Below are 20,116 nucleotides of genomic sequence, written 5' to 3'. Positions count from 1 at the left end.
GAGTAATACTCCATTATATATATATATATATATATATACACACACCACATCTTCTTTATCCATTCATCCATCACTGGACATTTGGGCTCTTTCCATACTTTGGCTATTGTTGATAGTGCTGCTATAAACATTGGGTTGCATATGCGCCTTTGAAATAGCATACCTGTATCCCTTGGATAAATACCTAGTAGTGCATTTGCTGGGTCATAGGGTAGTTCTATTTTTAATTTTTTGAGGAACCTCCAGACTGTTTTCCAGAGTGGCTGCACCAGTTTGCCTTCCCACCAGCAATGCAAAAGAGATCCTCTTTCTCTGCATCCTCGCCAACATCTGTTGTTGCCTGAATTGTTAATGTTAGCCATGGTCATTCTTTTAATGTAGGATTATTAAAACCACAAATGACAAAGTTGCTTTAATCTTGAAGGTCCTACTGCACATAGTACAATAAGGAACAGTGTTATCATGACCAACATCACTCACTGATGATACAGCAAGGGGCAGGAGCTGGTATTAGAGCAGGGATTCTCAGAGTATAGTCATGGGATGGCAGCATCAGCATTACCTGAGGATGTGTTAGACATGCAAATTCTCAGGGCACCTGGGTGGCTCAGTTGGTTAAACTTCTGACTTTGGCTCAGGTCATGATCTCATGGTTTGTGGGTTTGAGCCCTGCATCAGGCTCTGTGCTGACAGCTCAGAGCCTGGAGCCTGCTTCAAATTCTGTGTTTTCCTCTTTCTCTGCCCCTTCCCTACTCTCTCTTTCTCTCTCTCTCTCTCTCTCTCTCTCTCTCTCTCTCTCTCTCATTTTCTCTAAAAAATAAACAAACATTAAAAAAAAAAAGAAATGCAAATTTTCAGCCCCCATCCCAGATTTACTGAATGGGAAGATCCAGGGGTGGGGACCATCACTTGGTGTTTTAATCAGTTCCTGGTTGTTCTGATTGTTGATTAAGTTTAAGAACCACTGAATTAGGGTAATGCAAGCTTCCATAGCAAATATACACTTTAATAGCTCAAACAGAGTAGAAATATGTTTGTCATTCATTTAAGGGTGTAGTGGGCGAACAGTTGGGCAAAGTGGCTTCCTCCACGCAGGTATTCAGGTATGATAAAGTCACTACTGTCTTCAATATGTGACTTTCAAATCTGTTCTGAAGGTCATCGCAGCCCAAAGAGAAGAGCATGGAGAAATGGCTGTGGGAAGTATTCATGGGCTAGTTCCAGAAATGGCATAAATTGGGGTGGCTAAGCTTGGTGGCTTAGTCAGTTAAGTTTTCAACTCTTGATCTCATCTCAGGTCTTTATCTCAGAGTCGTGAGTTCAAGCCCTGCATTGAGCTCCTTTCTGGGTGTGAAGTCTACTTAAAAAAAAAAAGCATACAGTGTGCTTGGGTGGCTCAGTTGGTTATGCGTCCGACTTCAGCTCAGGTCATGATCTCGCAGTTTGAGGGTTTGAGCTCCACGTCAGGCTCTGTGCTGACAGCTCAGAGCCTGGAGCCTAGTTTGGATTCCATATCTCTCTCTCTGTCTACCCCTCCCCTGCTCATGCTCTGTCTTTCTCTGTCTCTCAAAAATAAATAAATGTTAAAACAAAATTTAAAAAAGCATACATTACTTATGTTCATATTTCATTGGCTAGAACTTAGTTCTACCTGTTGGTTCTACTTAAGTGTGAGGGAGGCTGGGAAATGTCCAGCTTAGCTTGTGCCCAGGAAAAAGAGGTAAGCATGGGTTTTGGTGAGCAGCTAACATATAACAGTATTTGTCATAAACTCATTTCTGAAATTTTCTCTATTCTGGAACCATTTTATGCCATAAACCTCTTTGGCAGTCTAGTGAAGCCCAGGGACTCAGTTTCAGAATGTTTTAAATGCATAACATTATGTGTGTGTGTGTGTGTGTGTGTGTGTGTGTGTGTGTGTGTAATTATAAAGGAATCCAATTATATTGAAAGATCATTATAAATTATTAACAATTTGGACAGAGCAGTATATGTACTTCTTTATTAAAGAATTAAATAATAAGTTCTAGTGGCAGATATGTTGACTACTGTGGTTTTGGAGTGATGATTATAAATGGTATTTCAAATACCTCCAGTGACTATAATTAAATATGTAAATATATTTGTTTCCTTTTGGTGGCAAAAGTCACCAATACTGCTAATAGTATCAGGTTTATAGCCTACATTCATAATTGAGTGATGGCAAATTTCAAGTAGCCGTCAGTGGAAGTAAAGACATGATTTTTCCCCATCCAAGTAAATAAGTTGTCCTCTTGATTTGCCTAGAATTTTATCCATGGACCCAAGAACTTCTGCTATACACTTTATTTCTAGCTTGGATGAAGAGAATCAAAGAGTTTTTATGAGGAATTACTATATACTTTATGAAAATATCAGCTAATTGAGTATCATAATATTTGTATATGGTCAATTTGTATCATGTATACTTAACCTCAACCTTGGCATTCTCAGGTATAGCAACAACACAAAAGCAATTTTATTTATTTTGTTGTTTATTTAAGAAACTTTTTAAATTTAAATTTTAGTTAGCTAACATATAGTGCAATATCGGTTTTAGGAGTAGAATTCAGTGAGTCATCACTTACATACAACACCCAGTGCTCATCACAACTAGTGCCCTCCTTAATACCTATCACTCATTTTTAACCCATACCCCACCCACTCCCTAACATCAACCTTCAGTTTGTTCTCTATCATTGAGAGTCTTTTGTGGTTTGCTTCCCTCTCTCCTCTTTCCTCTCCTTCTGTTTTTTTTAATGTTTATTTTTGAGAGAGCGCAAGGAGGGGAGGGGCAGAGAGAGGGGGACAGAGGATCCAAAGTGGGCTCTGTGCTGACAGCAGTGAACCTGAAGTGGGGCTTGAACTCATGAACTGTGAGATCATGATCTGAGTCAAAGTTGGTGGCTCAACCAACTGAACCACTCATGTGCCCCTCATCTGTTTTGTTTCTTAAATTCCACATGAGTGAAATCATACGGTATTTGTCTTTCTCGTCTAACTCACCTCGCTTAACATATTACCTTTTAGCTCTATCCACGTTGTTGTGACTGGCAAGATTTCATTATTTTTGATGGCTGAGTAATATTCCACATGTGTACCACATCTTCTTTATCCATTCATCAGTCAATGGATATTAGGGCTCTCTCCACACTTTGACTATTGTTGATAATGCTGCTATAGACATTGGGGTGCATTAATCCTTTGAATCTGTATTTTTGTATCCTTTGGGCAAATACCTAATAGTGCAATTGCTGGATTCTAGGGTAGTTCTATTTTTAGTTTTTTGAGGAACCTCCATACTGTTCTCCATAGTGGCTGCACCGCTTTGCATTTCCACCAACAGTGCAATAGAGTTCCCCTTTCTCCACATCATTACCAACACCTGTTGTTTCTTGTGGTGTTAATTTTAGCTATTCTGACAGGTGTAAGGTAGTATCTCATTGAGTTTTGATTTACATTTCCTTGATGATGAGTGAGGTGGAGCATCTTTTCATGTGTCTGTTTGCCATCTGGATGTCATCTTTGGAAAAGTGTCTGTTCATGTCTTTTGCCCATTTCATAACTGGGTTATTTGTTTTTTGGGTGTTAAGTTTCATAAGTTCCTTATAGTATTTTGGATACTAACTCCGTATCAGATTTGTCTTTTGCAAATATCTTCTCCAGTCAGTAGTCTGCCTTTTAAGTTTCATTGGTTGTTTCCTTTGCTTTTTATCTTGATGAAGTCCTAATAGTCCTAATAGTTGTTTGATTTTGTTTCCCTTGCCTTTGGAGATGTGTATAGTAAGAAGTTGCTCAGGCTGAGGTCAAAGAGGTTGCTGCCTTTGTTCTTCTCTAGGATTTTGATGGGTTTCCTGACTCACATTTAGGTCTTTGATTCATTGTGAACTTATTTTGTGTATGGTGTAAGAAAGTGGTCCAGGTTCATTCTTCGGCATGTTGCTGTCCAGTTTTCCAACACCATTTGTTGAAGAGGCTTTTTTCCATTGGATATTCTTTCCTGCTTTGTTGAAGATTAGTTGACTGTATAGTTGTGGGATCGTTTCTGGGTTTTCTATTCTGCTCCATTGATCTATGTCTTTTTTTTTTTTTTTTTTTTTTGGGGGGGGGCCAGTACCCTACTGTCTTGATGACTATAGCTTTGTAATATAGCTTGAAATCTGGGATCATGATGCCTCCAGTTTTGTTTTTCTTTTTCAGGATTGTTTTGGTTATTCAGGGTCTTTTGTGGTTCCATACACATTTTATGACTGTTTAGCTCTGTGAAAAATGCTGGTGGTATTTTGATAGAGATTAAATCTACACATTAAATGTGTAGATTGCTTTGGGTAGTATAGACATTTTAACAATGTTTGTTCTTCAAGTCCATGAGCATGGAATGCTTTTCTATTTCCTTGTGTTCTCTTCAGTTTCTTTCATAAGGGTTCTCTAGTTTTCAGAGTACAGATCTTTTACCTCTTTCATTAGGTTTAGGTGTCTAGGTATCTTGCTGTTTTTGGTACAATTGCAAACAGGATCAATTCCTTGATTTCTTTTTCTGCTGCTTCATTGTTGGTGTATAGAAATGCAACAGATTTCTGTACATTGATTTTATATTCTGCGACTTTGTTGAATTCATGTATCGGTTCTAGCAATTTTTTGGTGGAGTCTTTTGGGTTTTCTGTATAGAGTATCATGTCATCTGCAAACACTGAGGGTTTGACTTCTTCCTTGCTGATTTGGATGCCTTTTATTTTCTTTTGTTGTCTGATTGCTGAGGCTAAGACTTCCAGTAGTATGTTAAATAGTAATGGTGAGAGTGTACATCCTTGTCTTGTTTCTGACCAGAGAGGAATGGCTCTCAGGTTTTCCTCATTGAGGATGCTATTTGTTGTGGGTCTTTCGTATATGACCTTTATGATGTCGAGGTATGTTCCATTTATCCCTACTTTGTTACAGGTTTTTATTAAGAATGGATGGTGTAATTTGTCAAATGCTTTTTCAGCATCTATTGATTGACAAGATCACGTGGCTCTTTTCCTTTCTTTATTAATGCAGTGTATCATGTTGATTGATTAGTGAATATTGAACCAGCCCTGCAGCCCAGGAATAAGTCCCACTTGATCATGGTGAATAATTCTTTTAATGTCTTGTTGAATTCGATTTGCTAACATTTTATTGAGTTTTTTTGTATCTATGTTCATTGGGGATATTGTCCTATAATTCTCCTTTTTAGTGGGGTCTTGATTTTGGAATCAAGGTAATGCTGGCTTCATAACCATTTCCTTTGATTACTATTTTTTGGAACAGTTTGAGAAGAATAAACCAAATTCATTTTGAACCAGCCCTTCGTTTTCATTGATCTGTTCTACTGATTTTTTGTTTCTTTGTTTCTGTATCATTTATTTCTGCTCCAGCCTTTATTATTTCTATTTTTTGGCTGGATTTAGGCTTTCTTTGCTGTTTCTTTTCTAGCTCCTTTAGGTATAAGGTTAGGTTGTGTAATTAGAACCTTTTTTACTTCTTGAGGTAGGCCTCAGTTGCAATATACTTCCCTCTTAGGGCTACCTCTGCTGCATCCCAAAGGGTTTTCACTGTTTTTTCGTTTTCATTTGCTTCCATGTATTTTTTTAAATTTGTTCCTTAACTTTCTGGTTAACCCATTCATTCTTTAGTAGGATGTTCTTTAACCTTCAAGTATTTGTGGTCTTTCCAAATTTTTTCTTGTGGTTGACTTTAAGTTTCATAGCACTGTGGTCTGAAAATATGCATGGTATGATCTCAGTCTTTTTGTACTTGTTGAGGGCTGACTTGTGACCCAGTATGTGACCTCTTCTGAAGAATGTTCCATGTGCACTGGAAAAGAATGTGTATTCGGCTGCTTTAGGATGGAATGTTCTGAATACATCCGTTAAGTCCATCTGGTCCAGTGTGTCATTCAAAGTCATTGTTTCCTTGTTGATTTTCTGATTAGATGATCTGTCCATTGCTGTAAGTGGGGTGTTAAAGTACCCTACTATTATTGTATTGTTATCAATGAGTTTTTTTATGTTTATTATTTATTGTTTTACATATTTAGGGGCAAGTTGGGGGCATAGATATTTACAATTGTTAGACCTTCTTGGATAGACCCCTTTATTATGATATGGTACCCTTTTTCATCTCTTATTACAGTCTTTGGTTTAAAATCTAGTTTTTCTGATAAAAGTATGGCTACTCCAGATTTCTTTTGACATCCATTAGCATTGATAGATGGTTCTCCATTCCTTTATTTTCAATCTTCAGGTGTATTTAAGGCTAAAATGAGTCTCTTGTGGGCAGCATATAAATGGATCTTGGTTTTTTATCCATTCTGATACCCTGTATCTTTTGATTGGAGCATTTAGTCCATATACATTCAGAGTGATTATTGATGGATATGAATTTAGTGCCATTGTGTTACCTGTAGAATTGGTGTTTCTGGTGTTGTTCTCCGGTCTTTTCTAGTCTTTGTTGCTTTGGTCTTTTTTTTTTTCTTCCCTTCATAAAGAGTCCCCCTTAAAATTTCTTGCAGGGGTGTTGTAGTGGTCACAAACTCCTTTAGTTTTTATTTGTCTGGGAAAGTCTTTATCTCTCCTTCTATTCTGAATGATAGCCTCCCTGGGTAAATAATTCTTGGCTGCATAATTTTTCCATTCAGCACATAGAATATTTCCTACCACTCCTTTCTGGCTTGCCATGTTTCTGTGACAGATCTGCTGTGAATCTGATATGTCTTTTCCTTGTAGGTTAAGGACTTTTTTCCCTTGCTGCTCTCAGGATTCTTTCCTTGTCAGCGTATTTTGTGAATTTGACTATGATATGCCTTGATGATGATCTGCTTTTGTTGAATTTAATGAAGGTTCTCTGTGCTTCTTGGATTTTTATGTGTGTGTCCTTCCCCAGATTAGGGAAGTTTTCAGCTATAATTTGTTTGAATAAACCTTCTGCCCCCTTTTCTCTTTTAATCCTCTGGGACTCCTATAATACGAATGTTACTATGTTTTAGTATATCACTGAGTTCTCTAAGTCTGCCTTCGGTTCCTTCGTAACCTTTGTTGCCTCTTCATTTCAGCTTTATTATTTTCCATAATTTTATCTTCTATATCACTGATTTGCTCCTCTGCATCATCCACCCTCATTTTTACGGCCTCCATTTGGGATTGCCCCTCAGTTATATAATTTTTAATTTTGGCCTGACTAGATATTAGTTAATTTATCTCTGCAGTAAAGGATTCTCTAGTGTCTTCTATGCTTTTTTCAAGCCCAGTCAATATCCTTACAATTTTTAAATTCTAGTTCAGACAGCTTACTTAAATCTGCACTGATTGAATTTCTGGCTGTCATTTCTTCCTGTTCTTTCTTTTGGGGTGAATCCCTCTGTCTTGTTATTTTGGAGAGAAAGAATAAGAAAAATAGAATAAAACCAAATAAAAATTTAAAAATCAAACAAAAAAAATTTAAAAATAAAATGAAATATGTATCAGAAGCTAGATCCTAGGTATGTTTTGGGGTGCTTGTTATGAGAAGCTTGACAGAAAAGAGGTAGAAATAAAGAAAGAAAATAAAAGAAAATAAAAAGAAAATTAAAAAATTAAAAAAATTGCTCTTTCTGTATCAAACAAGCAAACAAAACAAACAAAAATAAAGATAAAAACAAAAAAACCCAAAAAGAAACAAACAAAAAAACCAAAGGATGCTAGATCCTATTTCCCCTAGAACTGAAGCTTTGCAGCACTCTATCATCAATACACTTGGTATGCGTGAGGGGTTTGTGCTGGTCTTCAGGGAGAGGGGTCTGCTGCTCTGATTATTATGTGCAATTGCTCTTTTGGAGGGTGCAAGGGGGCGGGGCTTGGTGTAGCAGCTCCCTTCTCCACTAGGTGACACTGTTTAGCTCACTGAGGTGGATCAAGCTAGGGAGCAGGAGAGAAAACGGCTTCACCCAGTTCTCTGGTCTTGGGAGTGGGAAATGGGTGGCCACCCCTGTTAGGTAAGCCCTCACAGCTGGGAAAACAGTGACTTCACCTCTGTTTCTGGTTTCAGTCAGATCCCTGCCTTCATCCTGTCTGTGTCCGAGCTTTCCACCTGCCAGATGGTGCAGGACTCCTGTGTTTTAACTCAGGCACAGCTGTGTGTCAAAACCCCACACTTTAGAGACCCCCATGGCATGGACCCACACTGATCTTCTGGGGAAGGGTCTCTGCATTGTGTTGGGTGTTGGCTTGTTGCAGAAGACGGCTGCGCGACCATACAGTGGTTTGGATTTTATGATAAATTGCACCACACAGCTGGCACTAGGGATTGCTGCCCTCAGCTGGTGTGTTTGTACCTGTACTGGTGAATGGGACAGTTGGATGTCGGCTGCAGGGTCCTTTGCCGGTGGAGAGGCTGTATCACCTCTACCAAATGTACTCAAAGCAGGGCAACTGCTTCTCCCTGTGTGACCCTGGGGATACAGAGCACTGCTCAGCTCCCCTGGGGGTGAAACTGGCAATGTCACAGACCTCCCAAATGTTGGAATCTGTACTCTGCTGTTTATAGAAAACTGGTGATATTGTAACCCTCTCCTTTTTCCTTGTCAAAGGTTTTGGGGAATAGTTTTCTTGTGCAGTCCCTCCCCTGAGTGTGTTTTGCTCTTCCCGCCACCTCCATGCTTTTTCTCTCTTTGTTCCCTGTCATTGTCCCCACCATGGTCAGGGCTCCCTCCTCTGGCTGCTCTTTTCTCCCACAAACTCTGTGCAGTTTCTGTCTTCCATGGGTCTTTCTTCTGGTTTGTAGATATGCAGTTTTGTTCTCTAAGACCACCAATAGATTTCTTTGCTGTTAAGAATGATTTGATATTTATCTATCTGTGTTGGAGGGAGGAGTCAAGCTTCTTACCTCCCGCCCCTCAAAAGAAATTCTATTTAAAAATTTTTAAAGTTTATTTTATTTTTGAGAGAGAGAGACAGAGAGAGAGAGAGAGAGAGAGAGAGAGAGAGAGAGAGAAGAGAGGGAGAGAGGGAGGGAGGGAGAGAGGGAGAGAGAGAGAGAGAGAGAGAGAGAGAGCGAGCACAGGTGCGGGAGGGGCAGAGACAGGGAGACATAGAATCCAAAGCAGGCTCCAGGGTCCGTGCTGTCATCAGAGAGAGCCCGATGTGGGGCTTGAACTCACAAACCATGAGATCACGACCTGAGCCAAAGTCGGGTGCCCAACTGACTGAGCCACCCAGGTGCCCCGAAAACAATTCTATTTAAATGCTCAGTGATCCAATGTGTTAAGTTTCCATTTGTTCAGTTGCTTCATCAGTAAACTAGATGGTAGTTTGATCTTATCCAACAATAATTCTCACCTGAAAATGTTAACTTTTTCAATTTCTTCCTCACTTATCTAAATTGTTTACAGACCTTTTTTTTTTTTTGTTTTAATCAACCTGCATATATTTCTGAGCACTTCCTTGGTGCTTAGTCCTGAGAATATATGTAGAACACTATCTCTGAATGCATTACTACCCTATATATAATCTGTGCTTCATAGCAGAATGCTAAGGGCACTGGTGTTGAGTTGGAATTGGATAGACCTGAATTATGATCTGGGCTTTTCTAAGAAATTGCAAGTTTTTGCCTTATGTAGATTACTTAGCCCTGATAAGCCTCAGTTTGCTTGCTTAAGAAAGGCATATAATAGGCTTATCACCTAAGTGGTGTTAGTAAATTATTACTGTTAATGTGTCCTCCTTTTTTATGCCAGTCTACACAACTAAACTGGGTTAGTCAGAATACTCAGCCTTCAAGGGAAAGAGCTAACCATCTTAAAGCATAACAGAAGAGTATACACTGGGGTTTTTTGTTTGCAGGCAACAGAATCTGATGTAAACCAAAAGAGAATTTATTACAAATACATGATTAAACTCACAGGCAAGACTGAATGATTGGAACAGATTAAACCAGGCAGCTTCAGAAGGTCTTTGGCATAGTCACTAGACTGATGAATTCCTACTGATTTTTTTTTTCAGGCTTTACATCCCTCAATTTAATATGCATTGTCCAAGCAAAGAAACTTTACTTGGTTGAGCCTTGGCCATGTGTCTACCTATTAACCGTATAGGTCATTAAGAGGCAAAATCTAGAGTGGGCTGTGGAGCATTCTGTATCAAGACTGCATCTCTTGAGAAGTTGTTACCCAAAAGGTGCTGATAAATTGGGGTGGTCTAAAAATGGCAGACATTCACTGCTGAGAGACTTCCAAGTGTTTATCACCTACTGGTTAAAGTGTATCCAGGCAAGATCAAGTGAGTAGACAAAAATGGACTTTATACTGACACCATCAAGTCCTGTTAACATCTGTAAAAACCTGCTGTTTTAAAATATTTTTTATTTTATTAATAAAATAGTATTTTTCAGAGTATTTAGGACAAACAAATCTAATAAATGTACAATCCTATAATTCCAGGAAAACCGTTAGGGTGATTGCCCAGTGATGACTCCATGTTGTTTATATGTTTGTAGTCATAACTGTGACCTAATTATGTGTGAATTGCTGCTGCAACGTCTAGGAAAGGATATAGTAATAATGGTGATAATTTTTTGACTTACTGTATTATTTGTACTGTTGTGAGTACCTAATATAGATTATCTCATTTAAGCACCATCAAACTCCATGAGAGAGTTATTATTATATGTATTTGACAGATGAAGAAATGGAGACACAGAGAAGTAATTTCCATACCTACTCAGTGACACAGCTTATATTCAAACCCAGATAGTTTGACTCACTAGGGAGTAAGTGCTCTGAATTCTCTGGAGAAAAGAACTCTCCCCTAATGATTAAGGGTGATTGGTCTCTCAGCTGTGCCTCATGTGTGGCAGTCAGTAGTGCATACCTGTGGTGTGATTCATTTTCCTGTTTACATCTGATTAATAACATACTTTTGTTTTCAATAATATCTTTTATTCACGCAAGTGAAATACGTAATAATCATAGCAACACTTACGTATCACTATATACCAGACGCTCTTTTTTTTTTAAATATATGAAATTTATTGTCAAATTGGTTTCCATACAACACTCAGTGCTCATCCCAAAAGGTGCCCTCTTCAATACCCATCACCCACCCTCCCTTCCCTCCCACTCCCCATCAGCCCTCAGTTTGTTCTCAGTTTTTAACAGTCTGTTATGCTTTGGCTCTCTCCCACTCTAACCTCTTTTTTTTTTTTCCTTCCCCTCCCCCATGGGTTTCTGTTAAGTTTCTCAGGATCCACATAAGAGTGAAAACATATGGTATCTGTCTTTCTCTGTATGGCTTATTTCACTTAGCATCACACTCTCCAGTTCCATCCATGTTGCTACAAAGGGCCATATTTCATTCTTTCTCATTGCCACGTAGTACTCCATTGTGTATATAAACCACAATTTCTTTATCCATTCATCAGTGGATGGACGTTTAGGCTGTTTCCACAATTTGGCTATTGTTGAGAGTGCTGCTTTAAACATTGGGGTACAAGTGCCCCTATGCATCAGTACTCCTGTATCCCTTGGGTAAATTCCTAGCAGTGCTACTGCTGGGTCATAAGGTAGGTCTATTTTTAATTTTTTGAGGAACCTCCACACTGTTTTCCAGAGTGGCTGCACCAGTTTGCATTCCCACCAACAGTTCAAGAGGGTTCCCGTTTCTCCACATCCTCTCCAGCATCTATAGTCTCCTGATTTGTTCATTTTGGCCACTCTGACTGCCAGATGCTCTTCTAAGCACATATGTTAATTCATTTGTTCTTCTCAACAGCCCTATGAAATAAATTCTAGTTTTAATCACTATTTTACAGATGAAGAAATGGCTAAGTAACTCTCGAAAATCGCACAACTAGGAAGTGACAGAGGCAGTATTTGAACACAGAGAGTCTCGCTGGTTCTGTGTACTGTATACTGTAGTGCTTATAAAGAGTTATTTAAAAATAGTGCAAGTGTATTTGGCTATAATAGAAATCACATGGTGGTGCTCAGATCTTTGAAATAATATGAAGGTGTAAAGAAAATTATGAAGTTTAAGGAAGGATGCTTTAAACTTTTAAAAAAATTATTATTATCACAAATAATATGATACCTTAAATACCCTCATACTTGTTAGAATTTCTCTAGAGTAGATACAGGGATGCAGGTTTATTGGATTATTGCTGTCTGGAATGACTGCACCAACGTCCAACATGTTGAGTTTTTTTTTTTTTTATTATTAAAGTTTACTTATTTATTTTGGGAGAGACAGAGAAAGTGTGAGTGGGGGAGGGGCAAAGAGAGAGAGGGGGAGAAAGAGAGAATCTCAAGTAGGCTCTGTATGGTCAGTGAAGAGCCTGAGGTGGGACTTGAAATTTTTTTTTTTTCAACGTTTTTTATTTATTTTTGGGACAGAGAGAGACAAAGCATGAACGGGGCAGGGGCAGAGAGAGAGGGAGACACAGAATCGGAAACAGGCTCCAGGCTCCGAGCCATCAGCCCAGAGCCTGACGCGGGGCTCGAACTCACGGACCGCGAGATCGTGACCTGGCTGAAGTCGGACGCTTAACCGACTGCGCCACCCAGGCGCCCCATGAGGTGGGACTTGAACTCATGAAATCATGAGATCATGACCTGAGCCCAAATCAAGAATCTGATGTTTAACCAATGGAGCCACCCAGGCACCCCTGCACCTATATGCTTCTTCTTAAACTTTTTTTGAGGGCATCTCATTAAGGGAGTTTTATGGTGCTTTTTTCCCAAGTGTTTTTAGAATTTGTAGGCCAGCAAGAAGTATTGGTAATAATACAGGTTAAACAAAATTTGGTTGCTTATTACTCATAGAAACATAAGAGAAGGAGGATCTACATTCTTACCAAAGAAATATACTCACTCACCCTCTATGACAGAAGTTAGGGTATTAGCAAGTACTTTGTTAATTCTACCAGTGCACTCATTTCTGAACCAGAAAGAATGCAGCAGATCTGGAGGTTAGTGCCACCTTGTGGTGAGACTGAGCTTTGACTCCTAGAGGTTCTCAATCTTCAAAGTACAGAAAAATTACCAGAGGAGCTTGTTAAAAACAGAAATTCTTTGTGCACTTGAAACTACTGTAAGGTTGTGTGTCAGCTATACGTCAATAAAAATAAAAATAAAAGAGAAGGATAATGACCAAAAAAAACCCACCCCAAACCAAAAACTGATGCTCTTAGCCTCACCCCTACAGAGTCTAATTCAGAAAGAAGAAAGGAGAGGGGAGAGAGAGCATGTGCGTGTGTTCCTGTGTGTGTGGGGGTGGGGGTTGGGGGGAGGATGTCCATGAACCTGCATATTTAAAAGGCAGCCTGCGTGATTGTTGGTTCTGTTTGGTCCTAATTCTGATTTAGAAGGCATTTTAGTGATTGGCCCAGCTCCCTCTTTGTAATCCTCCTCTCTCCTAACTGCTGTAGTATCTCTTGGATTATGTGGGAACTGTAGCGATCTTCTGGGACTATTTTGGACACAAGAGGACCCAGCTGAGCTTGCACACAGAGAAGGGATGGGAACAGGCTAATGTGTTTTGCCAACTCCATTTGCATCTTCTCCTTATTGATTTTTGATGACCTCAGTGCTTCTTTTGACTCTGTGGGTCACACCCTACTTTTGTCTTTTTTCTCCTTGTTCATGTCCTTCAGTTTGGTATTTGGGGTCTCCATAATCAGACCTCAGATCTTCTCCCATGTCCCTCACCGGGAATCCCCCATACATATTAATCTTTCATACTGCTTCTTCTCCTGAAATTCTTACCCTCCATCTTTTATGCTTTTACTGCAGTCTCTAAGTAGTTTTTATAAATCTTTTAAAAATCAGAAGACCTGCAACCCTCCTTGAAGCATTTAGCACCCCCTACACTCTGGTCTCCCACCATACTTTGTGCATAGCTTACTTATACGGTCCTCCTGGTACATCATGAAATAGTGTTTCCTATTGCTGCATAAATATGTTATCCATCCATCCATCCATCCATCCATCCATCATTTTACTTATTCATTCATTCCTTATGTTGTTTTCCTTGCCTGGAATGTAAATTCTATTCATTCTTCAGATGCCACCCACACAACTAAGCCAAATATAGACTATCTTCAGCTTCATTCATTGATTCCTCCTCTGAGATCTGCTAGCACTGAGTGTCCTCAGTTGCCCACTTTAACTCTTAATTATACATATCAATGTATACATGCACTTCTGTTCTTCAGTAAATTGTAAGCTACATGAGGACAGAGACTATTTTATGTAATTCTTTGGTATTTTCTAACGTTCTATATTCCCAGATGCATAATATGGTTTAGCTAAACTTGTACTCTTTGCTTTACTGCATTGCCTCCATTTAGTTTTAAGTCTTTATGGTGTTTTATAATGATGTTTTATATTCCTGCTTTCTTACCTTCAGAGTCTGCTCTCAGGAATATAGAGTAACACTTGGCCATGTAACAGTATTCAGTCCTGCTCGTATGCCATGCTTCATGCCTGAGTGGAAAGAAATATCCTTCTTCACATGCAGTCTGACTTATATACACAAAAGTAAAGCAATGTGCTCACTTGCTAGTTTTTTTTAACTGAATTAAAAGCATTTCTTTTTTTTTTTTTTTTTAAATGTTTATTTGTTTATCTTGAGAGAGGGGGTAGGGGCAGCGAGAGGGAGGGAGAGAATCCCAAGCACACTCCTCACCGTCAGCGTGGAGCCCAATGCAGGGCTTGATCCCATGAGATCATGACCTGAAATGAAATCAAGAGTCAGATGCTTAACTGACTGAGCCACCCACTTGCCCCTAAAAACATTTCTTAACATAGAGTAACTCTGGGCCCTGAGACCCTGAGGTGCTTGACAGAATACACAACGTTGCAGGTTGAGCCTCCTTCTACATATATACTCCCTTTGGGAATGTAAATGACCTCCTTGAGCTTGGTGACTTTTGGAGCCCTTTGTGTAACTAGCCCCAGAGGATCACCAAACTAACTCAATACAAATCTGGATTTGTTTGGGTTTGTTTTCTGCCACAGGGATTCAGAGCAAGCCCTCGGCATCTTAGAAGACGCGCTGCTGCGGCCGCAGCTGCTCGCCTGGAAGAGGCCAAACCTGTGGTGGAAGTTCACCATCAGAGTGAGCAAGAAATTTCAGTGAGGAAACGAAGAATCAAGAAAAATAGCCGAGTCCAGCCAGAATTCTATCACTCCGTTCAAGGTGCTTCAACCCGAAGGCCTGTAAGTAGAGAACTTTTACAAGATTATTAAATACATGGCATGGTTGTTCTTTGAGAAAATTGCCAGATTAACTAATCAGGGTACTGTCTTGTCATCCTCAGCAAGTGCTATGAACCCATATGAATTCCAGGGAGTGTGATTTCACAGAAAGCACTGGGCCAGAGAGTTGTCAAAGAGGCCAGAGTTGATCACTGCAGATGGAGTGATTTAAAAACTGGTGGATATTGAGCCCCATTAGAGCCAGGGTCTAGATTTAGAGCAGGCACCACAGAGTCAACAGGCTGAGGTGCAATAATGACAGGGTCGGAGTTGGTGAAGAGGGGCAGCAGCCAACCTAGTATCAGCAAAGGAGAAGCAGTGCAGGGAAAGGTGGGGCTCCTCTCCAGGAGGAGGCTCTTGGGCCACTCAGGCCTGTGCTGCTCTCTGCAGTCAGCCAGAGTGATGGTAAGGGTGCTAGCCTTCTCTGGTTTGGCCTTCGTTTGGGTCCACGGCAGCAGGCAGCGTTGTCCTCTTCTAACTAAGTTCTCTGCATCTCTGTTGGCTGCAGTGCTACCTTATCTGGGAAAAGCCCTCACCTGGGAGCCGGTCTCCACCTGTTGACCCCATTGTTCTATGTGCGCTGATATTTTTTCTTGGTTCAGGTTCTCACACGTGGACTTTTGACCAAGGCTGTGGCAGTCAAGGATTTGGGGCTTAGAAATGCCACATGAAAACTTTGTAAAAAATATTTCATAACTGCAATAGTTTTACATTGCTTTAGCATTTAGAAGAAGTTTCCCTGTGGTTCGCTTTTATGTTGGGGGGAGCCTATTTTTGTCGTTCTTTATGCCAACCTAGGGGAACCATCAAGATTTGACTTGTTAATAAGTTTTTGTACATTATTAAAGTGGAACTGCCCTTCTGTGGAGGTAACTGCATCGTGGCACATGCGGAGATTGCTAGAAGGCCAGGAGAATGTCTGACTCAGTGAGCAGGCCAACAATGATGGCAAGAAGCTAAGTTCCTTCACAGAGAAGGTCCTGTTTGTCTTTAAACAATTGTAAAATAAGCACATATTTAGAAATGAGAGTCTTCTTTTCATGATTTAGTGAAACAAGCTATTAGGTATCTATGTGGTATCTAATATGAAGTGGTAGGAAGATTTATTCACTCTCAACAAACATAAGCTTGGAAATAAGGGATACACAGTTATATATTTATTCAAATAAATAGTTATTTGAATAACAAACAGTTATTTTTTTTAATGTTTATTTCTGAGAGAGAGAGAGAGAGAGAGTGAGCAGGGGAGGGGCAAGAGAGAGAGACAGGATCTGAAACGGGCCCCATGCTGACAGCACAGAGCCCGGTGCATTGCAGGGCTCAAACTCATGAACCACAAGTTCATGACCTGAGCCTAAGTAGGATGCTTGACCAACTGAGCCACCTGGGTGCCCTGAATAACTAACAGTTATTGAGGGCTTACTGTATAATAGGACTCACTTGACAGCCCTATCAAGTAGATGTTGTTATTATTTGCATATTATGGGTAATGAAACTGTGGCTCAAAGAGGATAAATAACATGCCTACATTTACCTAGCTGTTTGCAGCAGAGTCTAGGATTTGGATCTAGGCAGCCCACTTCTAGAACCCAAGCACTTACCTCTGCAGTCTGCCACCTTGCTATAGTACATGGCCTCTAGGAACGCACAACTGAGTCCATGGCCAGCATGCAAGCAAGTAAATATGATGCATGTCTGTGTTAGGAAAATGCTATTGTAGAGTTAAGGACAAGGTACCATGGAAGCATGTTGAGCATCTTGGAGGGCCGGCAATATTTACAGAGAAGCAGACACCTGAGATGAATCCTGACAGAGGAGTTTGTATCTCTGATGAGAAGCACATGTACAAAAGCACAGAGGTGTGACAAGGTGTGGCGTCCTCAGGGAACAGCTGGAGGTGGTGCTGGTGGATGAGACTGGTTGGGTCAGGCAGGGCCAGATCATCAAGGGATTGTATATTATGCTAAACAGTTGGGTTTATCTTTGTGATGGGGATCTGTTGAAGGTAGGAAATAGGCACATTGATTCTCTTGACCGGAATATAGTGAATTCTTTGTTGCTTCTAATCTCAGATTTCAGGTTCAGGTTGGGTAAGTGAGTATCATCACAGTTTTGAAACCCTCAACCACCATTATTCTCTCATGAGCACTGTACATAACTGCCTTGGGTAATAAGACATATTCCTCTGTGACTTTTTTTAAAAAAATATTTATTTATTTTTGAGACAGAGAGAGAGAGACAGAGAGACAGAGTGCAAACAGGGGAGGGGCAGAGAGAGAGGGAGACATAGAATCCAAAGTAGACTCTAGGCTCTGAGCTCTCAGCATGGAGCCTGATGTGGGACTTGAACTCACGAACCCTGAGATCTTGACCTGAGCCGAAGTCGGATGTTTAACTGACTGAGCCACCTGGGTGCCCCAGCTCTGTGACTTTGAAATTGGCATCCATTTTGTCCTTGAATGCCTGTCTTCCCTCTTTGTTTGCCTGGTGAATTACACTTCACCTCTTAAGACTGACCCATGATCAAGCAACTTGTTCAGAAAAGGCTTTTCCGGTCCTTCCTATCACAGTGAGATACCTTTTGTTTTGATCCTCAGCATTTTGTACAGATCTCCTGCATAGCAATTATCTAAGTGAAAAAGGCAGGCATGGGGCACCTGGCTGGCTCAGTCAGTGGACCATGTGACTCTTGATCTCGGGGTTGTGAGTTTGAGCCTCACACTGGGTGTAGAAATTACTTAAAAATAAAAATCTTAAAAGAAAAAGTCAGCCTCTGTAGTAAGAGGGACATGGGTTCAAGTTCTTTTCTGTGTACCTGGCAGGAAACAGGTAGCACGTAAGATAATTTAACTGAAGAGAATTTAATGAAAGGACTGTTTACAGAGGTGTGGGCAGGGCTAAGGTGTATCACTAACCTTCCGGTGGAGCCTGCCTACCTAGTATTCCTAGCCTGAAGAGGTGGCAGATGGCACTGGTCTTCCTGCATCCTGGTAAGTATTGCCGGGGCCATGAAAGAAACCTTTCATAGGAACTGGGATGGAGGAGTGAAACCACAGCCAGAATTCAGTGAGTCAGGAAGGGAGCAGGGCGAGTGTATATAGGTTATAGGTTTCCATTGACCTACCCTAACTAGAAGCCAGAGGGCAAAGGGGCTTGGATGATTTGAAGTACAGAGATCATCATCCCAAGGAGAAAGCAAGGGAGACGTGGGCAGAGAGTCTGAGAGGGGTCAGGGACAGTGGAAAATAAAAACAAAAACCAAAAAGCGTATCAGGTAATCTTTGCCAGGTTGTTTAACTCTGTGAGACTCAGATTTCTTATTGTAAAGTGTAGCTACCTCAGTGAGTTGTGAGGATGAACCGAAGTGACACATGGAAATACATGGCACAATGACCTGCTTAGAATAAACAAAAATTGGTAATGTCTTCTCTTCCTTTCCTTTCCTACACCTTGACTTATTTAGGGGCTATGTCATCTGTCTACAATATCTCCTGGAGAATGGCATCTGAATGCATTTTAATGAATACATGAATGAGTGATATTTATATATGACATATAGCTTATGCAATAGAGGAATTCAGAGAACAGAGAGCGTCCACACCCCGCCTAGGGTGGTCATGGGATAACTGTTTCACAGATTGGGCTTTAAAATATTGGCAGGGCCCCTGGGTGGTTCATTCGGTTAAGCATCTGACTTCGGCTCAGGTCATGATCTCACGGTTTGTGAGTTTGAGCTCTGTGTCAGGCTCTGCGCTGACATCTCAGAGCCTAGAGCCTGCTTCAGATTCTGTGTCTCTCTCCCTTTCTCTACCCCTCCCCTACTTGTGCTTTGTCTCTTTCTCTCTCTCTCTCAAAAATAAACATTAAACAAAATAAAATATTGGCAGGAATTGACTAAGCAGCAGAAGTTAGGTATGATAAGTGGAATTAGTAAAAGTACTGAGAACCGTTGGACTGGATTTGGGGATTTATATGAGAGAAGTATAAGGTAGAGTTGGAAAAGAGGCTGGGGCCAGAACATTCTAGATAGCCACTGTGTTTAAACTCCATTTTTTGTGCTTGTGGAGGTCTAACTAGAAGAGGTATGATTAAAGCACAATTTTAGGAAGATTAAACATAAGCAGGGTGAGTCTGTGGGGAGCAGGGCAGGGGTCAGGTAAGTACTGTAGTACTGTAGGTATAATTAGGGCCTGAACTTGGGTCTAACAGGTGATGCTATGCTGGCATCTGGTGATCACTGCTTCTGGGGAATCAGATGATGACCTTGACTCTCACTTCTTCAGAAGGAATTGGAAGGGAGAGAGATGAGAGGCAGGAAGTAGCAGTGGAAGCTACTTGGTTGTTTAGGACAAAAAAAAAATTCTGGAGAGGGTTCTTTGGGGGCAGGTAAAGCTCACCTCCCCCTTCTATCTTCAGCTCCTAGGGTAGCTTCATTTTTAAAATTTTTTTAATGTTTATTTATTTTGAGAGAGAGTATGCACAAGCCAGGGGGGGCAGAGAGGGAGAGAGAGAATCCCAAGCAGACTCCTCACTGTCAGTGCAGAGCCCAACATGGGGCTCAAACCCACGAACTATGAGATCATGACCTGAGCCAAAATCAAGAGTTGGACACTTAACTGTCTGAGCCACCCAAGTACCTCTCTAGGGTCGTTTTAGAGATTGGAAATTGTCAGAGTTGGTGAGGAGGCTGTTGGTATCTTATGTCACATGATTCCTGTTCAACCTTCTGGAAACTTAGGGCCTCTGCTGACATGTCCATATTTTTACTACCATATGTGGACTTGAGCTAAGGCCTTGTGCCCTCTTCTGGATTTGGTTATAGGTGCAGTCAGTAGTTCTTGCTAGAGTCAC

General features: G+C 40.6%; 1 protein-coding gene across 6 annotated transcripts in view; it reads left to right on the top strand.

Annotated features, from left to right (window-relative positions):
• The window catches only part of DST (dystonin), a 496,251-nt gene that overhangs the window by 52,711 nt on the left and 423,424 nt on the right, over positions 1-20,116 (top strand). For all 6 annotated transcript variants that reach the window (XM_058734319.1, XM_058734316.1, XM_058734317.1 and 3 more), the window contains exon 3: positions 15,026-15,226. In XM_058734319.1, coding sequence (XP_058590302.1) covers positions 15,026-15,226 — 201 coding nt within the window. The remainder of the gene's footprint in view (positions 1-15,025; positions 15,227-20,116) is intronic.

This window comes from Neofelis nebulosa, chromosome 6 (genome assembly GCF_028018385.1).
Source record: "Neofelis nebulosa isolate mNeoNeb1 chromosome 6, mNeoNeb1.pri, whole genome shotgun sequence".
In the NCBI taxonomy this organism is placed as follows: Eukaryota; Metazoa; Chordata; class Mammalia; order Carnivora; family Felidae; genus Neofelis; species Neofelis nebulosa.
Note: the sequence above shows the minus strand (reverse complement) of the source record. Positions and strands in the feature narration are given on the sequence as shown.